At 38.6% G+C, this 24972-nt stretch overlaps 2 protein-coding genes across 3 annotated transcripts; both read left to right on the top strand.

Annotated features, from left to right (window-relative positions):
* Positions 1 to 12143: 12143 nt before the first annotated feature.
* tlr3 (toll-like receptor 3) lies at positions 12144 to 16364 on the top strand. 2 transcript variants are annotated; one of them, XM_026304517.1, is made up of 6 exons: positions 12144 to 12291; positions 12434 to 12554; positions 12905 to 13372; positions 13487 to 13681; positions 13821 to 15676; positions 15825 to 16364. In XM_026304517.1, exons 2-6 carry the CDS (start codon positions 12525 to 12527, stop codon positions 16057 to 16059), a joined length of 2784 nt encoding a protein of 927 aa, XP_026160302.1. In that variant the 5' UTR covers positions 12144 to 12291; positions 12434 to 12524; the 3' UTR covers positions 16060 to 16364. The 2 variants fall into 2 exon arrangements, with proteins under 2 accessions (XP_026160302.1, XP_026160303.1); XM_026304518.1 differs by lacking the exon at positions 12905 to 13372.
* Positions 16365 to 18196: 1832 nt separating this feature from the next.
* Positions 18197 to 23584, top strand: cyp4v2a (cytochrome P450, family 4, subfamily V, member 2a). The gene is made up of 11 exons (XM_026303836.1): positions 18197 to 18410; positions 18576 to 18688; positions 19307 to 19392; positions 19696 to 19886; positions 20038 to 20107; positions 20225 to 20351; positions 20478 to 20651; positions 21002 to 21104; positions 21838 to 21972; positions 22989 to 23168; positions 23290 to 23584. Exons 1-11 carry the CDS (start codon positions 18218 to 18220, stop codon positions 23466 to 23468), a joined length of 1551 nt encoding a protein of 516 aa, XP_026159621.1. The 5' UTR covers positions 18197 to 18217; the 3' UTR covers positions 23469 to 23584.
* Positions 23585 to 24972: the final 1388 nt, after the last annotated feature.

Genomic DNA, 24972 nt, shown 5'->3' on the forward strand with positions numbered 1-24972 from the left:
TTTTCATTCAGCAACAGTCTACCGCGAGCTTCTCATTGGGTCTTCGTGTAGCCATGGCAACGCCCGCGGTTCAATCAGTGCCGGTAAAGGACACACGCAGTACGGCTCCGTGCTAACGAAAAGTGCCGCTTTCCTTTGTAACCGCAGCAGAAACACACAAAAAAGAGGGCCAGGGTTATTTAATGTTTGATTTTGCTTTTTAAGCAAAAATGCCAAAATTAACTGGTAGCAACTACTCACGGTATTTGCCAGTTTCACAATTTTCTATAATAACAAACTCAAAAACTTTGATTTTTGTGTTCATTAAACATTAAGAAAATAAACTGTGGTCTTTGACAGCTCAACAGTGGAATTCCGTCCGACTCCCTTACTGTCTTTGACAACCAGCACTGTTAAATTATTTACAGGCAGGATAGTAGTCCCTTATAGTCAGTGTCAGGTATTCTGTGACCCAGGCAGAAAACATGGCCTTCATACATTCAACACATTGTTTTGCATCCTGTACTGTCTTGTTAAACCAAGGTGGGAGGACAATCTAATAAAAAAAATCCTATCTATCTATCTATCTATCTATCTATCTATCTATCTATCTATCTATCTATCTATCTATCTATCTATCTATCTATCTATCTATCTATCTATCTATCCATTCTCATACCATGTCTTCCTGTCTTGTCAGTTGATAAATATAATGGAACTTTTTACATTTGTTAATTACCATGTTATTTAGATATACATATTACATTACATCAACAGTTTTAATGCTGTAATGCTATTTTGATGTTAACACAGGCATGAAGAACCCTTTCTTCTGTCAACATTAAAGGTCTTCAAATATAGAATGTTATTGATAGCTGACCTTTGTCAGGTGTCACATGCACGTGTTTAGTCTTTTATTACCAGCTCCTTTGTGCAGTAAAGGTAGACCTTACTGAATCTTACTGTTTATGTTCTTTATGTTTTATGTGTTTATATGTGGCAGTATATGTTATTCACAGACATATTTTTAACAATCCACTATGACAGGTACCAAGAAAGATGATGGAAATTGTCTTATATCATATCTTAGATAGATAGATAGATAGATAGATAGATAGATAGATAGATAGATAGATAGATAGATAGATAGATAGATAGATAGATAGATAGATAGATAGATGTGTGTGTCCATACATGTAACATTTATCAGTCAGTGGAGCCAATTCTTAATGTAAGTGCAATCTGAAAACTGGCCTGAGAACCATAGTCCGCACAAGTATCTAAAACATGTAATAATACTTCCCTTAATAGTATTTCCCTTTCAGGGAAGAGGGCATGAAATCACCAACTATATGTTATGCTTTTATGGCCATAGCCACCTGTCATCATCCACATCATGTATGGAGTTATCTAAATGCCCATGCCCTAACACATATTACCTCCACACTTGCCTTTCTTAGAATAGCCCACAATAAAGCAGACCAAAAGGCTGGCACATGGATCTTGTAAGAAAATAACTTTTATCTGTGCAGTGTCTCTCTCTCTCTCTCTCTCTCTCTCTCTCTCATCTTTCCACTGTTGCTTTCCAAAGCGATCCACATTTGGAACAGCTGATACTAGGGTTCACTCATCTGGTTAATGTTAAAGTAGCACAGTGGTGCTGAATAAGTGGATGGCAGTGGCATGCGAATGCATGAGGACATTGTCTGGCAATTACATTATGCCACTTCCACTTATATTCCAGACTTGCTTTGATGTCTAAGAGCTGACCAGGTGACATACCTAAGCCAATCTGTGAGTGAACAAGGCTGCTGAGTCCTGCATGATTTCTCTGGACAGCAGCTTCCCTGAAGAAGGCGTACGTCAACCTTTTATCTTTATTGCTGTAGGCTTGTACAGTATTTTCATGTTAAAAAGTTTGTTGCATTTCCTTTTATAGTCCTTCCATTTTGTTAATTGCTTTTGAGAATATCATTTGGGTGCTGTAGTTTTACTGTAACAGGGTCAATCTTCACCCTTACACTCTGAAATAGAGAAGACAAAGTACTGACTTGTGTCAACCAAACTCGATCATTCAACCACGAAAAGACAAATTACACTACACCTAAACTAACACCAACCCTGGCCTACTACTGTGCTTTATCAATCAGAAGAAAGAACATTGCCCAGTAAAATTGCTAAAGTCACTCACAACACTTCATTATGGATTAAATGCTGGCACTACAGTGCCATGACAGATGTTGGATAGAGGCTAACAAAACAACAGAGAAAATGGTTGAAGACAGACGATGAAGAGTAACACAATAACAAATGACACGGCAAAGAACATAGAAGTGTAGAAAAGTATAATACGGTAAGATTCATAGGCAAAATCTATACTTAAATAAGTAGACTTTATAATGTGTGCCTGCCTAGGTTTAGGTCATGAGGATCTTAACTGCTTGAAACTATTTGTTATGGCTGACACCAAATTACCAGAATCCATGCTGTTTCATTTAACAATGCAATTGCAATGAAAAAGGTTTAATATAGTGATAAAATGCTTCTTTCTATAGTTTTATAATCTGAATTAATTGAAATTCAAATGTAGTTTTGCAATAGCCTAGTGCATGAGAGAGTCATACTATCATGCTTTTCATAAAAAAAATTATGTATTACCTCTCCATGGCATATTGCAAGAACGTTATGTCTGAATCCATAATAAAGACAACCTCTGCATACCTGCATTACCAGTAACTGAAAAATTATTGTTGTTCATTGTGACAAAATGAGAGCTATAAAGAGTTTAAATTCTGTTTTCATAAACCCCTGTTTTCATCCACAACAGATTGGTCTTTCCAAGGAAGCTAACAAGCTCGCTTGGCCATGTGCAAACAACAGAGAGACAGTGGCAGTGGCATGCACTAATTATCTTCTGTTATTTTGGACTGAAAATTTAAAGGATACAAAGTTCAACTTTAATCCCATCCATCCATTATCCATACTGTTTATCCAATAGAGGGCCACAGGGGGGCTTGAGCCAATCACTGCAAATCAAACCTAGGTCCTTCTTCCAGCAGTGCTAACCACTGAATCACCATGCTGTCCAGCATCATGAACAGCTACATATAGATCCAAGCAACCATCCGTCCATCCATCCATTATCTATACCAGCTTATTCCTGCAGGGTCACAGGGATCTGCTGGAGCCTTTCCCAGCTCTGTTTGGGTGAAAGACGGGTACACCCTGGACAGGTCACCAGAGACAAACAACCACACACACTCACACTCACTCCTATGGACAATTTAGAGTCACCTGACATACATGTTTTTGGACTGTGGGAGGAAACCGAAGTACCCAGAGAACATACAATCTCCACACACAAAGGTCCCTGGTGGGTTATGAACCTGGGACCTTCTTGCTGTGAGGCAACAGCGCCAACCACTAAACCACTGTGCTACTCTCCATGCAACCATTGTGATAAAATTTGGTACAGATAACTGTGTTCCTCAGAGGATGATTCCCAATAACTCTGGTGATACCTTGACTTTAATTGCAGCACTACCAGCAAATTAAAGTTATTGCATAACCTGTGAAATATCTCTACAGCTACTGATCAGAATTATCCCAGATTTTGTGCAGTTTCTATGATATTTTGTTTGATAATCTTATGAATATGTAATAATTGTAATTATTTCAGTTGTTCTTTTACTGCATCCTGATACTGAACCACCTAATTTGACTCTTGGAGCTCACAAGCTCATACACCTTTCTCCTTTTCCTTATCAGGGCATGAAAGGAAGGCAGAGTTATGCAACATATCGCTTCACGTTTCCCACGTGTATCTTCCAAATTCAACTGCTGATATGCACTCTCTGGAGCACATTGTTAATATTACTCGGCACGTCGTCCACCTCAATACTCTTCAGTATGGGTAAGCCAGGCGTCTTTTTTTGACTGCTAAGTGGATTGATAAGCTGTGTTGTGGCTAATGAAATGTTGCATAGCTGGATGCTGAAGTCATGTCATGTCTGCCAGACATGCCCTTTAGAAAACCAGGGGGAATGATGAGACTCAACCAACATAGAAATACTAAATTCACAAACATAAAAGATGAGTAATAAGAGCTGGTGAAAGACAAAATACTGAAAAAAAAACAATGAACTGTGTGAAAATGAGATGAGAGTGTAGAAAGTACAGTACAGAGGCAAATAGTGTACAGAGAAGATCCAAGAGAAGATGATACTAGCTTGTGGATATGCCAGCTGGAGCTAAAATTACATCTCAGATATAGTTAAATGAAAAAAGAATCTGAATCACAACATTAAAAGCATCTAAAAACAATGATTGGGACTGGAGACTCCCATTTCACAAGTGTGGTTAGATTTCACAAACAACCCACCACCAAATAAACCAAAACTATTGCTATAGTAAGTTTATCCTGCTGGGCAACATGCTTGTTTGTCTTAGAAGGAACTAAGAGAATACAAAGAGTTCTGACAACTCTGGACACACAATATTCTTGATGTCACACTTAGGATGCTCTGGTGTTGGCACTCTCAGCTATTTTAGAAAAGTTGTACTATTAGGTCAAACTTACATACATATCCATATACCAATGTGTTTTTAGACATACCCTTTCCCTGCAGAGGTGCCAAACTCCAGTCCTTGAGGGCCAGAGTCCTGCTTGTTTTCCAACTATCACTGCCCTGATAACAACCTGAATTAGGTGTGTTCAGCCAATCACAAGCTGCAAGGGCAGGGATAGTTAGAAAGTAAGCACGACAGTGGCTCTTAAAACTGGAGTTTGAGGCCCATGCTAGTGGATGGAGTTTCATGTTGTACTACAGGCTGCCAGTCGAGGGAAACACCAGAACAATCTCCCCCAGAACAGGCACATCCATCTAACCAGCCAACCAATCACTCCATTTCATATGCATTATACCATAATCCTATCCCAGTTTCATATAATTTATCATACATGCATATAGATTTGTTGTTTTTGGTGGTTTAGGTGGATATTAATGTGCACACGTAGTCCACCATGACTGTCTGCAGAAAAGCTACAATTGCAATTTCAGTATGTGAATTAAATATGGTCAAAAAGCACCAATAAATATAAATCTATTTATATTTAAACAGATTTGTAATTCATAATGTCACACAGGCCTATTGTTGTGCATTTCTGCACAAAATCATGTTCAAATGAAGAGTGAATAGGCCTAATTATTATGCTTCTCTGTGTCAGCAGTGGAGAAACCAGCTGGGGCTGCTTGTACGGAATTGGCAGAATCAGCGACAGTACCAGCTCTTTTCTTCATCTACTTGCTAATGAGTCTGTTAGTGGAAAGTATTAATGAAAAAAAACTGCTTCAGAATTCTGTTCTTGATTCATTGGAAAGGCTGCAAATCCCTCATCACAGATTTTCAGCTTCTTCCTGGTACCGTAATTAAGTAATGGCTCATTAATCCTATCAAACCAACATTGCCAGAGGGGAAAGCAGGGACATTCATTAGGAGCCAGCAGAAGCAGATTTGTAAAGACAAACATACAATAGTATTGGAACACAGTTTTGCAGATACAACTACACAATTTCTAATGAGTTAAGAAATTTTAAATAATGAATGAACCACCTGCAGAGTTAGAACAATAATTGATTGAGATGAGTAATCTGATAAAATAATGACATTACACTGGTTACTTTTTTCTTCCTACAAACAGGATGAAAACAGAGAAAACACAACTAATAAACCACAGTCATTATGGCTACGATATGAAAATATATTGGATTTATGTGTTATAATTTACTATGTCACATTAAGAACAAGCTTCGCCCAATCATTTAACAGGAAATCGGAATAATGATGATTTACAGTAGGAAATTGTTCTGCTTGGTTTTGTGCACAGCAGTTTGTTCAGGCACAGAATTTTTTAGGATAAGGAATGTGATCCCCGTTTGTCCCTCTTCCTTCTTTGGTAAAAGTGCTGCTCTGCTACATCAAAAGAGATCTAAATCAGTTTTGACCACATGACCCCAGGAAATATTTGTGTATTTAGCCAAAGGCGGATGAACTTATTATAGGGGAGTGAACATAAAGGAAAGTTTATTTATTAGCTTGAACCTATTTAAACTCTGCAATTAGCTAAAACTCTTTGATTGAACATGCACAATGGTGATATTTCATCAGCATATAAATCATCTAAGACAATGGTAAAATGCCTGTATTTAAAATAATGTCTCATCCCTTGAAGATATTATTGATATTTTTGAACAAAGATGAATGAGAAGAAGCTCATACAATATCTTTTCAGGTACATTCTTTTAATTCTAATGTTCTTCTATTATGTTGAAAGTAACCACCCCTTCATCACTCCCTCCATCCTGATGTCTTTTTAACTCAAGTAGGTATTACGTCCCATCTGTTAACTATCGCTGACAGGCAACAACATAGTTGTTGGCACTGCCAGGCTGTTGCAGCCAAAGCTTTAGGTGCTGGCACAAAGCTATGCCTGCTTTCAGTGCACTCTGTCTGATATTAGAAAGGTGCAATCTCCCTCTGAAATGGCCACTTGTCTCACAGCTTTTAGCACATGGTCAAAGCCTAGCACTCACCACTATCAACATAAAACTGGGGGACAATGCCCTGTGCGTAATTGGCTAATGTTCACAAGTATGAGGTGAGCGTATAAATATTATAACAAGGCTTGAATCATTTTTTAGCTGCTTAAAGCTGCTTAAATCAGTATTTTTATGTTAACTATTAATGTGAAAAGGGTAACTGATAGTGATGAGTGGAAATGACTTGACTGCAGGTCCCATCAGCTCTATAAAGCTTCAATATCTCTTGGCTAACTGGCTTTAAGGGCCGCTGCTTTAATGTTTTGGTTGATTTTCATCACTGTCCTCAGGCTCATTTCCAGCAGAAGCAGCAGCAGCAGCAGCTAACAAACAAACAAAAACACCCTAAAAACCCACCATTAACGCCACACCCATTACAAAAAGAGAGACAAAATATTTTTTAAAATTTTTAGAACACAATTTCAATGTTAAGCCCTGAGTCTTGATTTCCTGTTTTTGTCCTTTATTTTGGTTAATTTCCTGTTTCTGTTCCTTGTCGTGTTCCAGGTGCCTTTATGTTCAGTTACCATTAGTAGATTGATTTCACCTGTGTCTTGTTTTAGTATTTAAGTTCTCCGGTTTCCTTTGTTCCCTGCCGGAACATTAGTTCAGTTGAACCACTCAACCTAAAGGGAGTGCTAATGGTGGTAGTTGTTCTTTCCCTGCCTGCCTGTCTGCCCGCCGTGTGGCAGCGAGTGTTCTTGTGTTTGCCTGAGCCCGGGACGATCCTGGGGAATAAAACTGCCTGTTGTCCTGCATTTGGGTCCTCGCCTATTTTCGCCTTCACCAGCGCCACGAGGGCGCAACATTCAAAGCCTCTCCTTGAGATAAGCCAACGTATTTATTTAATTAGTAATAAAAATCTTTATCTCTAATAAGATTTTTATTGTGTCTGCAATTTCCAGCCATGCTCCCCATGAAATGAATTATCTCTCATTGCATTTTACTGAGCTGCACTGCAGAGAGTTAACAGTACTGAAGTAGATGCATGCTGCTGATCCCAGTTCAGTATTGATGTCCTGTCACCCCTGGGGACCACTTACTGTGAGAAGACACCTGAGTCAGCACTTAGTGAGCACCAGGCAGTGATGAGAAGCACATACCATCACATACCATCAGCTAATGCTCAAAAATAAATAAATAAAGACAATAAATACTGCATGCCAGTAATTGCACGGCACTTGCAGCTAACAGTGTATGTTGACAACAGGCAAAAGAAAAATTCAGAAACTTAGCAGGTAAAATTTCTGTCAGGTGGGTTAAATAACTGATAAAAAAGTGCAACAGGATGCTCTCTCTAGGATGCAACAGGTCTGACCACTCGTTCTTCTGAATTTAATACAACTGCCATGTTCAGTGCTGTGTAAGTGAGTGTATTCATGTCCTCAAGGAAGGACAACATCTGACAAGGAACAGTTGGCTAATACAGCTATATTTTGTTTTGTTCTGTATTCTTACCAGGATGCAATTGAAGACAACATGCACATAGACTATTTTTTAACTATTCCCATCCTTGTAAATGTAATAAGCATTATGTTCATGAATAAGCCATGAGTGAGTAGCTGACACCAATAGCAGAGCTGGGACTCTGACCTCCAAACATCATTGCTCAGCTACAGTAAGTGGGGAGGGGGATATATACTGCAGTGTTTTTTTCTGCTAAGGGGAGAACATGCTGTAACATTACTATTGCAGACTTTGACCCTTCATTTATATAGGTTACCCTTTCTCTCTTCCACATCTTTACCTGTCCTTTGTCTAAAATCCCTTTATCTCACAGCTAGACATTTCTGCTTCATCTTTAGCTGTCTAGATAAAATAACAGGTTTAAGTCCCCTCTTCTTTAAATAGAGATTTCAACTACAATTTCGATCCTCTGCTCTTTAGGAATCCACAATTCACTTTTTGTTTAAGCTGCACTTATAGAGAAGATGCCCATTACATCAGACACTGACGATGCAGTGCAGTGAGAACACAACTGTCCAAATTAAGCATAGAAACAGATAAACTCACAGGCACACAAATGTGCTATTGGACTTACTGTGCACATCAGTGTGCAGCATAGATTTGAACACAATAACTAAGTTGCAGTGTCATTTAATTTACATGAATACATAACAGGTTATCATCCACCATGTGAAGCAGTGAAGAGCCGAGTGGACAAACTCACCTTTTGTTTTGCTCCACAGATTCAGTGTCCAAATGAGGGAGAGGAGATTTACCCATGCCAGTAAGATGAAGAATGTGACACACACAAACACAAACACACACACACACTTCCACTGATGAAGCTGCTGCCCCTCACCAGTTTTTCCTTTTGCATGAGTGCATTCAGTCTCATTTCAACAAGAGACGCACCAGCCACTCACTAGCTACAGTAAGTGAAACATGCAAAGCACTGACTGTCACTCAGTCCACAGTACAGTAGCAGTGTTTCTTCTTGCTGGTAATCCATCATTCAAGTGCCAAGTTGTTTCTCCAATGAAAGTCTGGCCTGCATCTGATTCCTGTGAGCTTTTATGTTTCTGTTTGCCTTCTTCCACTCTTGAGCCCTCGACACTTCATGATTTAGCCAGTTTTACAGCAGAACCGAGCTGCAATAATTCCCTGCTGCATCATTTGATCTGGTTCTCATCATGGCCCTTTCAGCTCCAAGTGCCTTTTGTTCTCTGTTTATTTTAAAGTTGTGTTCACTGCAGAACCTTACCTCTCTTTTGTTTTATCACATTACTAATGTGACGACCACAGTTCTGCCCATTCTGGTCTTATTCACTTTTTACAGGTCAAGCCACTGGCACAAAGCCCTGTAAGCTGTCTCGGCTTAGGGCTGGCCTAAACCAATCAGGTGGCTTGAGGCCTATCCAAGGAAGGGCTTGCTCTATTAAGCTGATGAAAGGATTAAGGGGAAAAGAGAGGGATGGAAAGGTGTATATGTACATCTGTGCTAGTATCACTATGTTTTCTGAAAAAACATGAATTTTTGACGTGATGATGCAAATGCCTCAATAGTTGGGAATATGTTTCCTTCTGAATGTGTCAAAGGATCAGAAAAGTCAACAATTTATTTATCCTCTGGGGACCACGAATTTCTGTACCACAGTCACAGCAATCCAACCATTTGTTGAGCTATTTCAGTCTGGACCAAAGGGGGAGACCAGATGACAAACATTGCCATCCCTGTGCCAAGTTACTAGCATGGCTGAAAAGAGAATGGATGACAGATGATGTCAAGCTAACCAAGATGCAGTATGTCAGTATGATTAAAGATTTGATATGCACTGATATGCTTGGTGAGTGAACTGTCAACGGGAAAATAAAGATATTATATTACTGTAGGGAAATGTTTCTTGTTAATAACAACAAAGACATATCACATATCCTTAATCAATACCAAGATATGAATTGCTGTTACTGCATGTTTGTTGGTCTTCTGTGGTTGAAATGTATGACTCACACACTGTACAACACAGGTCATTTCTGGTTCAACATTACTGCTGACCTTTTGAAATGGATTTCCTCATGTGGATATAACTTCATATTTATTGGTGCTTAGTCTGTCTCACTAATGCACTAACTGGGAGCTAGAGCTGCAATCATAATAAGAATACACATTAAAAAAAAAAGCTTTACTCCATTTTCTTGTCTTAGGGGAAACGCATTTCACTTCAGATTCATACTAACTTCCACTAAAATACTAAAAATCATGTTCTTATCCGCAAGAATGTCTTTCCTTTCTCCAACCCAAACAATGTTTTATTTTCCTGTACTATATAATGTATAATATTTTTGATTCACAATGACTTCACATTTAATATCCAAGCTAAGAGGATCCTTTGTTTTTTTTAAAAAAAAACAAATAAATAAGCTCATATCCCGCCCATTGTGATATTACAGTGATGTTGAGTGACTCAATCATAGTATTTTACTGCCCTCTAGTGGTTACTTCTAACTAAACCAGATCTATTTTTTCAGCACTGTTTTGCAGGAGATGCCATGTTAGGTAATGTAGTAAAGCTATAAAGAATTCATCCTTATTATTTTCTGTTCTTACCAGATGTTGGCTTAAAGGAGTCCGGACAACAGCCACCCTTGTGTTAAAACATTTTAAGGAATAAACGGCCAATGAAATGCTGTGTTTGTAATGGGGAGTTCTCATGTTTGAGTATGTGTGACTGTGCTGATAATGAGGGGCATTCATTGTGAGCTAACCTAACCTGGGTGCAGTGGTGAGCTGGTGATCTTGCACACCAGGCCAATGCACTTTGGAGGCTGATATAATTAAATCTGTCAGCAAGAATGAAAGAAAAGGTGGACAAGACAGTGGTGAGACCAGCAATGTTGTCTGGTTTAGAGACAGTGGCACTGAGAAAAAGACAGGAGGCAGAGCTGGAGGTAGCAGAGCTGAAGATGTTGAGGTTTTCTCTGGGAGTGACGAGGATGGATAGGATCAGGAATGAGGACATCAGAGGGACAGCTCATGTTAGATGTTTTGGAGAAAAAGCCAGGGAAGCCAGATATAGATGGTTTGGACATGTTCAGAGAAGGGACAGTGAATACATTGGTAAAAGGATGCTGAGGTTAGAGCAGCCAGGAAGGAGGCCTAGAGGAAGACCAAAGAGGAGGTTCTTGGATGTAGTGAAGGAGGACATGAGGATAGTTGGTGTGGGTGAGGAGGATACAGAGGATAGGGTTAAATGGAGGCAGATGATTCACTGTGGCGACCCCTGAAGGGAGCAGCCGAAAGGAGAAGAAGAAGATTTTTAATTATAATATATTTTAGCTAACAACCGGCTCATTGGTTCATTTCCTGTACTGGGGAGTCAGTCAGAGTAAATGAGTACACTGGTTCACTTACACAGGTACATTTGTCCACAGCATTTATTACTCAGCTTGGGTGTTATCTGACCGATTGTGGTGGGTCATCTGAGACAATAAGGCCAGGGCCTGTGTTTTGTCCCTGTCCAAGTCCTGCCTGGCTCTATAAACATTACAAATAGATTGTTCACAGCTGTGATTCTATTATACAGCGTATTATAACCATTAAATTCAGTGCTTCTGCCGGTCCAATGGTCAATCTGTGAACTAGAGACTGGAAAATTAATGAAAAAAAAAAAAAAAAAAAATATATATATATATATATATATATATATATATATAGGGGTGAGGAGGGAATTTTTTTTATAGTTGTTAGTGTTAGTGTGGAGTTTAATAGATCTCAGTTCGTTTCATAACAGGTTCCAATTTTGCATTTTTAACTTGCCAGATTTAGGAGAGAATATGAGAGAGACAGGACTTAAGCCTTTTCTTCCCTACGTCATGTCTGGCTCAGTTACTTTTTGTTCCTCCTTAATCCTTCTCTTTAACTCTTGAATCGTTTACTCCACTTTCTCCTTTCTCATCCCTTAATTTATTCACTGTGGAAATATAAAAATCCCCTTTTTTAAAAATCGGTGTAGTTTTTTTGTTGACATGTTAATGCTATTATCGTTTATCTCCGAAGAGAACTATATCCCGGCTGATCCGCCCACACATAACCTACTTTCGTGTCGGTCCTCGGGTGACCGCCCCACAACCTAGTCTGGTTACACCACGTCTTACCATAGCATTAGCAGTTTTTATAGGCGTGTTTGTCAGAGATTAGCAGAGCGGGTAATGGGAATGTGTAATAATGCCGAGTACTTAAACACATTGGTTTCATAACAGTTTGTAAGATGTGAGTATCAATTTCATTAAACTACCCAGTGCTTCTGTTTATCCTCATGCGTAAAATAGTTCATGTTCTGATCCGTATATGTGGAAGCAAAACCGGAACTACCCGTTTCCCATTTCCTTATTCTGCTGTTCTGTTGCTTCAGTGCCTGTTTTATAAACTCCAACTGAGACTCCTACATGTGTTCCTGAAGGACACAGACTGTGGTGCTGGAGGTCACAGTCCATGAAGTCTAAATGCAACACAGGATATGCAAAAGCAGTTTGGTAAGAACTCTTATGCCTTATAAGATATAATAGTCAGTTTAGGTTGTGCTAAATGTCAGTGTGATAATGGTAACATGTACTCCAGCATTCACATGGCACACATTAGCACCAAGCAGATGAGCAGAGTGGAGCGTTTAGTTTGCAGGCAGAATATTGAGGACTATTATTGACTAACTATTTTCTAATGCTGTTGTGTGTGTAAACAGGTGAGTGTCTGATGTATTCTGTGTAAAAGAATACAGGGTTAGAAATGTCAAAAGTTGTTTTTATTTTTTAGCTGAACTCAATTAATCGAGGTTTGGGGCTTGCACAGATCTTACTGTGTTTTTTTATTTTTATTTTTTTTAAAGGTTTTTGAAGCAATGTGTACCCCTCATACTCATCTGCTAACATGGGTCATCATCATATGTTATTTTATGACGGGGCCATGTCATTGTGTGGGCTCACAGAAGAAAACGCTTTGCCATGTGCAAGATGGCCGAGCTGATTGCAGCCACCTCAGCCTCAGTGCGATTCCTCCAAACCTTCCCGGGAACATCACCAGCCTGGACATGTCTCACAACAGATTGTCAGGGATTCCCCCTGGGTCCCTAAACCCATATCCAGGCCTCCTCCACCTCGATGTCGGTTTCAACAGTATCTCCAAACTGGATCAGGGTTTGTGCCAGACACTGGCTCGACTGCAGACACTGAACATGGAGCACAATGAAGTGTACTGGCTGAAGAAGGAGGATCTGAGCCACTGCACCAGTCTAACACGGTTAAACATGGCTAGTAATAGGTTAAAGCTAAAAGGAGAACCTTTCTCTGTGCTACAGGTACAGATGTCAAACACACTGATTTGTTTGTGGGTGGAACTGTTCCTCCTTCCCTTCTTGCAATATTTGTAATAATACTTTATTTTGTTTTTACTCTCCTTTCATAATTCGCAGAGCTTGAAATTCCTTGATGTTTCTATGAATAACCTGCTATCGGCCAAGCTTGGTTCTCAGCCACAGCTACCCAACCTGGTGAACCTCAATCTGGCGTTCAGTGGCTTCACCACTCTGAAGAACGATGACTTTTCTTACCTTAAAAATTCATCCTTTCTGCAAGTCCTCAACCTGTCATCTGTGTCTCTAAAAACAGTAAGAAGCTTACCTGGAAATGAGAAGTTAAATCTGTTAAAATTGGCACCAGCAGTAGAAAGTGATGTTATTAGCATCTTGGTTTCATTTGTGTGTTTTGTTTCCGCTTTTTGTTTTATTGTATTTTTTGTCGTTGCAGTTGGAGCTTGGTTGTTTTGAGCCTATTTCAAACCTACGTACTTTAATCCTGGATGGGAGCAACATCGGCCCTGCGGTTATTTCCCAAATCTGCTCAGAGCTGTCAAGAACATCCATCGATGCTCTGTCTCTTCAGAAGATGAAGCTGGGCACAATCATGCAAACAATTTTTAAGGGGCTGGAGAAAACAAATCTAACCTTTCTGGATCTGTCCCATAATGGCATAGTTAAAATTGAAGAAAGCTCGTTTCAGTGGCTGTCCAGACTTCAGACTCTCGTTTTGTCTCATAACAACATAAAACACCTGACCAACGGCACATTTCAGGGCCTCAAAAGATTGAAAAAACTTGACATGACAAATGCTCTGGTGAAAAGCTCTACCTCCTCCACCCCAGTTATTGATGATTTCTCTTTCCAAACATTAGGTGCCCTAGAGAGTTTGATGCTACAGAGAACTGCAGGTCGGGAATTCACAGAGCACACCTTTACAGGCTTGACAAACCTTAAGGAGCTTGACATGAGCTGGAGTAGTTACATCTCACTGAAAACTCTCACCAATAAGACTTTAGTTTCTCTTGCAGGATCACCTCTCAGGAAGTTAAATCTGACAGGGACAGCTATATCAGAAATTAATCCTGGAAGCTTCTCTGTTTTGAAAAATCTCACCATACTTCTTCTAGATTTCAATTATATCAAGCAAACGCTCACTGGTAATGAGTTTAAAGGCTTAGATCAAGTTCAAGAGCTTCACATGGCTAAAAACTACCAGTCAGTCAGTCTAAGCACCACATCCTTTGTTTATTTACCCAACCTTAGGGTTCTGACTTTGGGAGAAAGTCTTAAAGCCTCAGCCTTGAACCTAGATCCCTCTCCATTCAGACCCTTGTCCTACCTCACCTACCTGGATCTTAGCAACAACAACATTGCTAACATCAATCAAAATATGCTAGAGGGACTTATGAACCTGAAGGTATTGAAGCTCCAGCACAACAACTTAGCCCGGTTGTGGAAGCATGCCAACCAAGGTGGGCCAGTGCTGTTTCTCAAAGGGGCCCAGAGCTTGATGACCTTGCGGATGGATAATAACGGGCTGGATGAGATCCCGGTGGAGGCTCTGAGAGGTCTGAGTAACCTCAGTGAACTAAGCCTTTCTAACAATCTTCTAAACAGTCTCAAGGACTCTGTTTTTGACAGTCTGACTTCGCTCCGGATTTTACGTTTAGAAAAGAATCTGATTACAACTGTAAGGCCTGAAGTGTTCGGAATCCCTATGAAAAACCTCAGCCTGCTTATCATGGACAAAAATCCATTTGACTGCACATGTGAGAGCATCCTCTGGTTTGTGACAAAATTGAATAGCACAAATACAACCATTGTGCCAGCTCTCAGGGAACAGTATTTGTGCAACACCCCATTGGCTTACTTTAACCAGTCCATCATGGATTTTGAGACTATCTCTTGCAAAGATCTGACCCCTTTTCAGGCTCTTTACATAATGAGCAGCACAGCTGTCATGATGCTGCTCGTAACTGCACTCCTAGTACGGTTTCATGGCTGGCAGATTCAGTTTTATTGGAACATACTGATCAATCGCATATTAGGATTTAGTGATGCCAAAGTTGAAGAGGGCAGGGACTTTGAATATGATGCTTACCTCATACATGCAGAGGAAGATGGCAGCTGGGTGGAGAGGTCGCTGGTACCCTTAGAGAATGACAAGTGCAGATTTTGTTTGGAGGATCGAGATTCAGTCCCTGGCATGTCACAGCTTCAATCCATCATGGATAATATGAGAAAGTCCAGAAAGATCTTGTTTGTCGTCACTGAAAGTCTTCTGAATGATCCCTGGTGTAGACGGTAAAGCAAATATATCCACTACTTGATTTATACATTATAATAATTGACGCATTATTATACCATATTCTATTTGTGCTCTCTATTTGCTGTAGCGTGAACTCTCAAAGTTGTCTCTCTGCCCTTCTACCCCCTGGTTTTTCCCATCCAGATTTAAAGCCTATCATGCACTTCACCAGGTCATTGAAGCCAGCCGGGACTCTGTGGTTCTGGTCTTCCTGCAGGATGTTCATGACTACAAGTTATCTCACTCACTCTTCCTCCGCAGAGGCATGTTGCGCCCTTGTTGCATCCTGGACTGGCCCGTTCATAAAGAGAGGGTGCCTGCCTTTCACCAGAAACTCCTCATAGCACTTGGCATGACTAACCGATTGCAGGAATGGTAATAATGGACATTTCGATAATAACTACCAAAGTTCGTCCATTTATTAACTAGATTGAATATTCTGCATTATGGTATATACCATTTTGGTGTGTTTGGTGTGTTATTTGCTTGCTGCTGTACTGCATCTGAGATACAACAGTTTTTCTGTCTCTATTTTCTTGTATTTTTGTAAGAACAATTCTTTGGAGGACTGTGTGAAATGTAACATAGAATGAAAATCTATACTAAATTTTAATGATTGAGTTAATCAAAGTGCTTGATTAAATGTTGGTGCTGACAGTGAAAAATAAATAAAACTTAAATTAATTTAAATACACCAGTCATACAATGTCATGTGAGAAGTTGAATGTTAAATGTAGAATTTAACCAAAAGGTTTTGTGACATTTATTTTATAAATAGTCATTTCAGCTTTATAACCAGAGGGGAAACGAGTTCCTTTCTGTAAGGGACAAAAGGTGCAGTGTCTATTTTAGTCAGATTAAATACTGTGTCATCTTGACATCTAGTGGCTGTAGAAGGAAACTACCACATTTTCTGTCCTTCGTATACAATTTAAATCTTGCATTATTGATAAGACTGCATGCACATTACATAGTAGAAAATTGTTACTTTTTAATTTAGTTACCAGACATGTTCTTGGTATAGAAACTGAACTTATTGTCAAGCTGTTCACTACAAGTTACACAGTGCACATTTAAAGACCTTGGACAGAACAAGATGTGATAGTCTGTGGAGCAGTCTATCCCCATTTACTGTGTGTTTTTAGTGCTTCGGTTGAATGGCTTATAGTGGTGATTTTCTAATTAATTAATGAGAATCTAATCTAATCTAATTTAATGAGAAACTTGTTTTGAAAAGCTGACTCTTATCAAGGGTCAAGACAGGTCAAAATGAGAGCAAAACATGTAAAACAACAAAAAAGACTTTTCCCCTCCATACACAGGTTTATCTGAGACTTTTTAAATATGTTGCAACTGCATCTTAATTACTACTACACAGTGGTTTACTGTCTCATTTTTGACTGATATTTAATTCTAGCTTAACATTTTATGACAATGTACCTATCAAAACAAAAACAGAATTTTTAAGAACGATAAACTCTACATGTGCTTCTACCTTCTAAGTCTAAATGCTATTTCCAAGCCTTGTCCACACTGTGAAATACATTCTGGTGGAATAATAATAAGCTTTTATTATATTGTCAATCTAAAAGTTGTTAGGTTAAAAAAATGAATCTACAGCTTCATAAGCTTTCAGATTATGAAATACCATCCACATGGAAGCTTTTTTATTAGATATTCTCTACCAAAACAAATAAAAAATAATGAGTCAATGACCTCAATTTCTTTGAGGTGGCTGTGACCCTGAGATATTGATTTAACAGGTTCATTATGCACCACCAAAGACATAAAAAAATCCCCAAAGTTATGGTTGAAACAAAGTAGCATGCTTCTTAACTACCTCAAAAGTATATAGTTAAAAAGGTTTTATAATATGTATATAAGAAAGCTCCCATTATATTAAATACTTAAATAGTAAACATTCCTTAATAGTTTTGTATTTATAAATGAAGCATATAAAACCATCATTTGAAGTATCGAAACAGAGTAAAACAATCACATACTTTAAATTTTCTCACGAAATAATGAACATACAGAGTACCTAATAAAATCCAAAATGTCTCTTCAAAGAGAAATTCATAGTAAACTGTTGTAACCTGCTGTTCCTCTCATTTATAACATATGGAGCTGAGATAGGGCTCTTATTTATTAACCCATCAGGCTGGCTATGACATGAAAGAAAAACACTAGAGGAGGAAAGTCAGTCGGACAAAGACCTTGGTCAGGAACAGTCAGTGGTAAATTATTTACAGCTGCAAAATATAATTTATAGCTCTGTTTTTTCTATGTATCTCCTATCATGTTATGTAATTCATATGGTCTTGTAAGACATTATATAAATTGTCTAAATTATGATACTATCCAAGTACCATAAATCATAATGCAGTGAACCCTATTGACACTGAGTTTTCACTGGCTGGACAGCAGAGGAGGAGTAAAGATAGAACACACATCACACCCTCTTTATGGAAAAGGTGCAGTCTGGTGCTGCTACTTGAACACATGCATAAGCTATACACAGACACACTGCAGAAAAGATGGCAGTTGTACTTGGTAGTTACACGATGCCTTTACTTGGAATCAGCATCTTCATTGCTACTCTGAGCTATATCAGCTACAAGCTGCTCAGCAGTTACCTGCACAAATGGGTTGAAATGAAGCCCATTCCAGGGGTGCCAGGAACATACCCCTTCATTGGAAATGCACTGCAGTTCAAAACTAATGCAGGAGGTAAGAAAGCAACATGCTGCGAAGGGTGATTTATGAGCAGACTGCCAAAGCACAAATAGGCATAGGGCAACCAATGTGGTGCAAAATTTTGTATTGACAGACAAAAACAAAGAAGTAGCTTAATCCTTCATTATGCTATATCCATGTTTTCTTTCATTGTTTCAGATTTCTTTCGTCAAATTGAAGATTATACCCATACATTCTTTGATGCACCTCTGTTAAAAATCTGGATTGGACCAATACCATTTGTGATCCTGTTTCATGCTGAAACTGTTGAGGTATACTGATCGACAGCTCCACATTTACAACATCAAGCTTTCACCGCATGGTATAGTAAATGGTAACTTTTAATTGGCTCATGCTCTGTTTTCAAAACAAGTGATCTCAGTAACTGAAGGACTAAATACACATACACAATAGGACTAAAACTGGTTTAATATTTATTCCAGCTCAGTGATATTCAAGCAATTGCAGTCTTATCACTTAAACACTTAAACACTTAAAAAGGACTAAACCTCCACCCTGTAACTCCTTTTGTGACATTTACGGTGTCACTGCACTTTGTACACACTGCTCCTGCTTCAGTTCCTGCACATTAACTGCGTAACTGTAATGCTCTTCAGTTCACAGTTAAATCCAGCCTCCCCCTGTATTTACAGTCTGTATTTACACTTGGTGGTTAAACTTAATGGTTAAGATGGATTGCACGTCATTCTAGATAAATCTCCTCAGTGCTCTAGCAGGACTACAATATAATACATTCTCTTATTTTATATATCTATATATCTATATATATATATATCTATATATATATACTGTATATACATATTTATTGTCTCAATGTTTGAATGTATGTGTTTATGGCATATTGATTGATTACAAGCTGCCTTTTGTAGCCAATTCTCACCAACTCTGTCCACATGGACAAAGCTTATGTATACAACTTCCTCCACCCTTGGCTTGGAACTGGACTATTGACCAGGTATGTACTGTAAACATAGCTCTGTGTTACAGCAGATTAGATGCCTGTAAATCAATAAAAATAAAACACACAAAAACTGAGTGATAATGAATGTCAACGTTATTATGAACCAGTGTTCTGCCAAATGGAAAATGTTGTTTCCCCATAAATGTGCAAATAATGATGACTAATTAAGTAGAAGTTTTTTCTGCCTCCTCAGTCATTTGTTTTCATCATAGCCTATATAAGAATATGCACATGGGTCCAACATTTTCTCTAGTCATCTTTGTTTTCTGTCCTGATTTGGTTTCCCTCTTTTATCAGCACTGGGCATAAATGGCGTCAGCGGAGGAAGATGTTGACGCCAACCTTCCACTTCTCCATCCTGACAGACTTCTTGGAAGTGATGAATGAGCAGGCAGAGATCCTGGTGGAGAAGCTGAAAAGCCAGGCAGGGAAGGGCCCCTTTAACTGCTTCAGTTACATCACCCTCTGTGCCTTGGACATTATCAGTGGTACGCAGATGTTTGTTAAAAGTGTATGTGTGTATGTGGACGACTCTTACCTCTATTTGTATATATCAACAAACATCATCAAAAGATGCCTCACATACTGGATTCATTCACTGACACTGGATTTAACAGCTTTTAAATAATGCCATTTCAGAAACTGCAATGGGAAAGAAAATTTATGCCCAGAGTAATTCTGATTCAGAATATGTTAAAAGTGTGTACAAGTAAGTTCTTTTCTGTTTTCTACATTTCATTTTAATAGAAGCAGTAATGAATAAAACTGATCAGATAAAGATTGATTTCATATTTGTTGTTTTATGTTTGTTTTTTTTTGTCCTCAGAATGAGTGACATCATCAGCCGCAGACAGAGGACACCTTGGTTTTGGCCTGACTTTGTGTACAGGTACTTTGGCAACCGCTGGGAGCATGACAAGACACTCAAGGTTCTTCATACATTCACATACAAAGTGAGTAATGGAGTCAGTGGTAACAAGACCACTGAATGTTCAATGTGCTTATTGTATATTAAAAAAAACAACACAGAATGCATGCAGTAAAGGCAACATTTTACCTTAACCTTTGTTTCTATTCAGGTTATTTGCGAAAGAGCAGACCTTATTTCCAGTAACGCATCAGACAGCGACACTGACCAGGGAAAAAGGAAAAGATGGGCATTTTTGGACATGATCTTGAAAACCACAGATGAGGAAGGCAACAGGATGAGTGATCACGATATTCAGGAGGAAGTGGACACGTTTATGTTTCGGGTTAGTGGTTAAAAATGAAACTCATAGTGAAATACAAAATATTTAAAGCTGCAATGAAAGCTATATAAATCATTACTGTTTGGTTTCACACTTAAAATTTGTTTCCTGCAGTCAAACAGTGGTTTGCTACTTGAAATGTATAACCTATTATACGTGCAGAACATCAAACAGCGAAGTAAACAATGAAACAAAAGAGATATTAGACTATTATACTTTGTATATGTGTGAAATGAAAAAGAACTCTACACAAATTGTCTGTTTGAAGTAGCTGTTCACGCAAAATCTATTTGTTTAGCTTCAAAACGTTCAAATTAGTTGTATATCTGTGTTTAACTGCCTTTATTTTGCAGGGTCATGATACTACAGCAGCTGCTATGAACTGGGCCCTACACCTGCTGGGCTCTCACCCTGAGGTGCTTAGCAAAGTTCAACAAGAGCTTCAGGAGGTGTTCGGTAACCATAACATGGCCTTTCCCCAGTCACTGCACCACTTCTCACTTTAATGACCTCATTTATTTTCCTGCCTGACAACCTTTTGACTCATCTTTGTCCCGTTATTTTCTTAAAAGTCAAGGGATGGGTGTAATAGCTGTGAAAATCTGTGCCAAAATGCATAAAGAATAATTGAATTATTTCCACTGCTGTGTGGATTCATCATGGCCTTTGTGCATTTTTTTTCCATGACGTAAGTTACATGGCCTTGTAGCAATAACAGATGCTAGGTTTGCACCACTTTATGGCTATGAACTTGTCTTCAAGCACAGAAACATTAAGTTACTCATATTCACAATTCTTCCAATGTAAAATTACACATCTACTTCTATAGTCAATTAGTTAATGTTAATAAGTGTTGATTTATGGTATATAGGTTTATGGTTTATTTTATTTATGGTCTGTGAGTTGAGATTGGTGGAGCTAATGGAAAGGTCAGAGGGTCAGTGACTGTTGAACTATTTGTTTCCTACTGATGAAAAAATAAGGGCATGTTCCTTAAAACAACACTAATAAACTTTTATCTACTGAAAAGTAGATAAGAGGTAGGAAAATGTCAAGCATATAAAAGTAGGAGAAAGTGGAACAGCAGGAAAATGAAGCTCAACAGCTGTCTGACCTATGAACCAGCTTAGAATCTATACTGTTTATCTATATGCTGTACTGAAGAATGTTTCCTGCTTAATGTGCAAAGGTACATCTGACCGGCCTGTTAACACAGAAGACCTGAAGAAGCTCAAATACCTGGGGTGTGTGATCAAGGAGGCCCTGCGACTGTTTCCCTCTGTGCCTTTCTTTGCCCGCAGCATCTGCGAAGACTGCCATATCAGTGAGTTACAGATGAGTGATAGTACCTCGATGAAACATGAATTTAATGGGCACAAAACTCACAAAGCAGTGTGTTACGAGAAGCCAGGGGAAGCAAGGCCTCTTCCATTATTTTCACATAACATTTAACTTATACTGTTGCTGTAGCCATCACTTCCCTAATGAGTATTGTTGTGGCAAAACCCGTTGGATGAGCAATAAAGAGAGAGCAGACAGATTGTCTTCAGAATATATTTCTTGCAAGAAAGGAGCAAAACAGAATAAAACATTAATCGGCACAAGTGAGGACTGCAACATGTGGTAAACAATAGCTGGTTTGTGATGTTAAAGAGGAAATGGTGCTGTATAGGAGAAGATACTTGATAAAATCCAAATAAAGTTAGTTAGATTTAAAATGTATAGGAGTTAGCATAGGAGTCAATTGTAGTAATGAGTATTTTTGAAAGAAATGGTCATGACACCACAGCATATGGCATCACATCAATTAACTCATAGATAGACAGTATGTCTAGAAAGTCAAATAGCAACAACTGAAAGGAAATTAAATCAGAAAAGGTTCTTCTGTAAAAGTATGTTTTAGGAGAAAAAAAAAGTCATTTATCCTACTGTTCTAATTTCCTGATTTCAGCTCTTAGGGGCTCTAACTACAAAGACTCTGTCACCTCTTGTTTTCAGTTGATGGCTGTGACATGGACCTGTAAGGAAAAACAACTGTACAAATGTCCCACTGAAAATGTTTCTGTCTATACAACAAACTCTCTCTATCACCAAATATTCCTACAAGAACTCATGCAAATTAAGAGACAGTTCAAATTTATTACAGCTGAGCTCCTATTTTTGTAGTTCTGGCTATCATTCCTATTTGACGGCAATATCAACATTATGTAATTTGATAGGACACAAGCGTTCAGACAGTGGGTTGTATAATTATGTCCTGCCCATTGTCTTAAAATGAGGTTCTATGATTCTATTTGAAAAAAAAGGTGTTTTTCAATTAAGTTGTGCTTTTAATTCTAGATGGTTTCAAGGTTCCCAAAGGTGCTCAAGCCATTGTCATTACCTATGCTCTCCACCGTGACCCACGATACTTCCCTGAACCTGAAGAATTCAGGCCTGAACGTTTTCTGCTTGAGAATTCAGTGGGGAGGCCTCCATATGCATACATCCCCTTCTCTGCTGGACTCCGCAACTGCATAGGTAAAAAAAAAAACAAAGGTTTTACTTTCAGTAGTTTTCAGGATCTGGTGCAATAGCTATATTACTTTAAATGTGTGTATCTTGTGTAGCATTACTATATAACCACTGTAATGCTCCTCAGGTCAGCGTTTTGCACTAATGGAAGAAACGGTGGTTTTGTCGTACATATTGCGTAACTTCAATGTTGAAGCTTGTCAGAAGCGTGAAGAGCTGCGGCCGGTAGGAGAGCTCATTCTTCGACCAGAGAAGGGCATCTGGATCAAACTGGAGAAGAGGGTGTCTCAGACTTCATCCAATTAACATGTACCTGTTTACAGAGGCCTTTGCTTAAGTGTAATGGTGGTAGACATAGTAATGTGACCTTGATGTTGATTTTACACTATTCTGATTACCATGGCATACTAAAATGCTATTAACAGCTGAGCAATAAAGCAAACAACGCCTTTCATTTCTGCAGCATCTCCTCTGAATGTTAACAAACCTGTAGCTGCAAATTCTTCCCACATAGTAGCTCTCCTAAAGTAAATCCCTTCATGTTGATTATATTACATGTCTTCTTGCTGTGTATCTTTATTTCTTTTTGCTGCTGCTGAGTGTTTAGGACAGTGTGATGAATAAAATGTTTCCACACCATAATAACTTCTAATAACTTGCCTATGCTTTACCTTTTCTTACCCATTACTTTACCTTGAAGTAAATAAAATCAACTACACCATGAGGAGCAAACCAATTACAGTACATATCGACTTGACTGACCGTTAACAATTAAATGTCGAGACTTTACTACATCTTTATCTGCCACTTTCACTTCATTCTTGCACTTCATTCTGGGCAGGTAAGTTACATTTAGTTTGTTTGAGCCGTTTTGGTGGAAAACAGCTGTGAGTTTGATGATGGGACGACACCCAGTCGACATACAGTCTATGTTTAGCTACAGAGCAAAAATAAATACAGTTAATATGGTTTAAAATCGATGCTGTAGAATCAGTGATGTCTTGACTTTGAGTCCCTATTGGTAAAGTTTTAAAATAATTTCATATTAGATTTCCCATAATGCAGCTGATAGCATCTTCCCTTCGACCTCTCCTTCGTGCTAACACACACATCTTTCCGACTCTAAAAGATACAGACTTTCTGTTAACAACACAACATTTCAAGACTAGTGTGGGATAATAGTAATGACCAAGGCTATTTTCTGTGATTCAACATGGCTCCTCCAGAGCCACAAACAACATACTACAAGTCATTTTACAGAAATATGGCAAATAAACTTGATATGTAACAATGTTACACAGGCTTGAAATTTAATGTTCTTTATAGTGTTTCAGTGTTTGCCTTTAGTAAAACTCCATAATGCCATCATCACTCTTACGAGAGTGCATTCCTGATTCATGAAGAGAACTCTTTACTCACTGAATCACATTGAGGTCAGAAGGATCTATTGTAACTAAATGGTAATCAGAACATGACACAGTCACAAATGACCCCATCCATAATGTCACAGGAAGATTTAGCTGGCATGCCTGCAAGGGTCATTGCCTAACACCACAAAATGACTGATGATGAATTGTGTGCTCTCTTTCGATGCTATTTGAATTATTGAGAAGATCTCTAATCAATGACCACACAGAGATGAATCTGAACTCCAAATGAAGCAGGAAGAGTTAATTTATATGAGAGTAAATGTCTTCCATAAAGGAGCTCTTGGTCAGAGTTCGTGTGAGGCTACAGCAGGTAGTCTGCATGAGATCCATGCATAAGAGAACATTATGTTTCTGTTCAAATAATCTACAATCATCTACAA

The sequence above is a fragment of the Mastacembelus armatus genome, chromosome 1 (genome assembly GCF_900324485.2).
Source record: "Mastacembelus armatus chromosome 1, fMasArm1.2, whole genome shotgun sequence".
Taxonomy (NCBI): domain Eukaryota; kingdom Metazoa; phylum Chordata; class Actinopteri; order Synbranchiformes; family Mastacembelidae; genus Mastacembelus; species Mastacembelus armatus.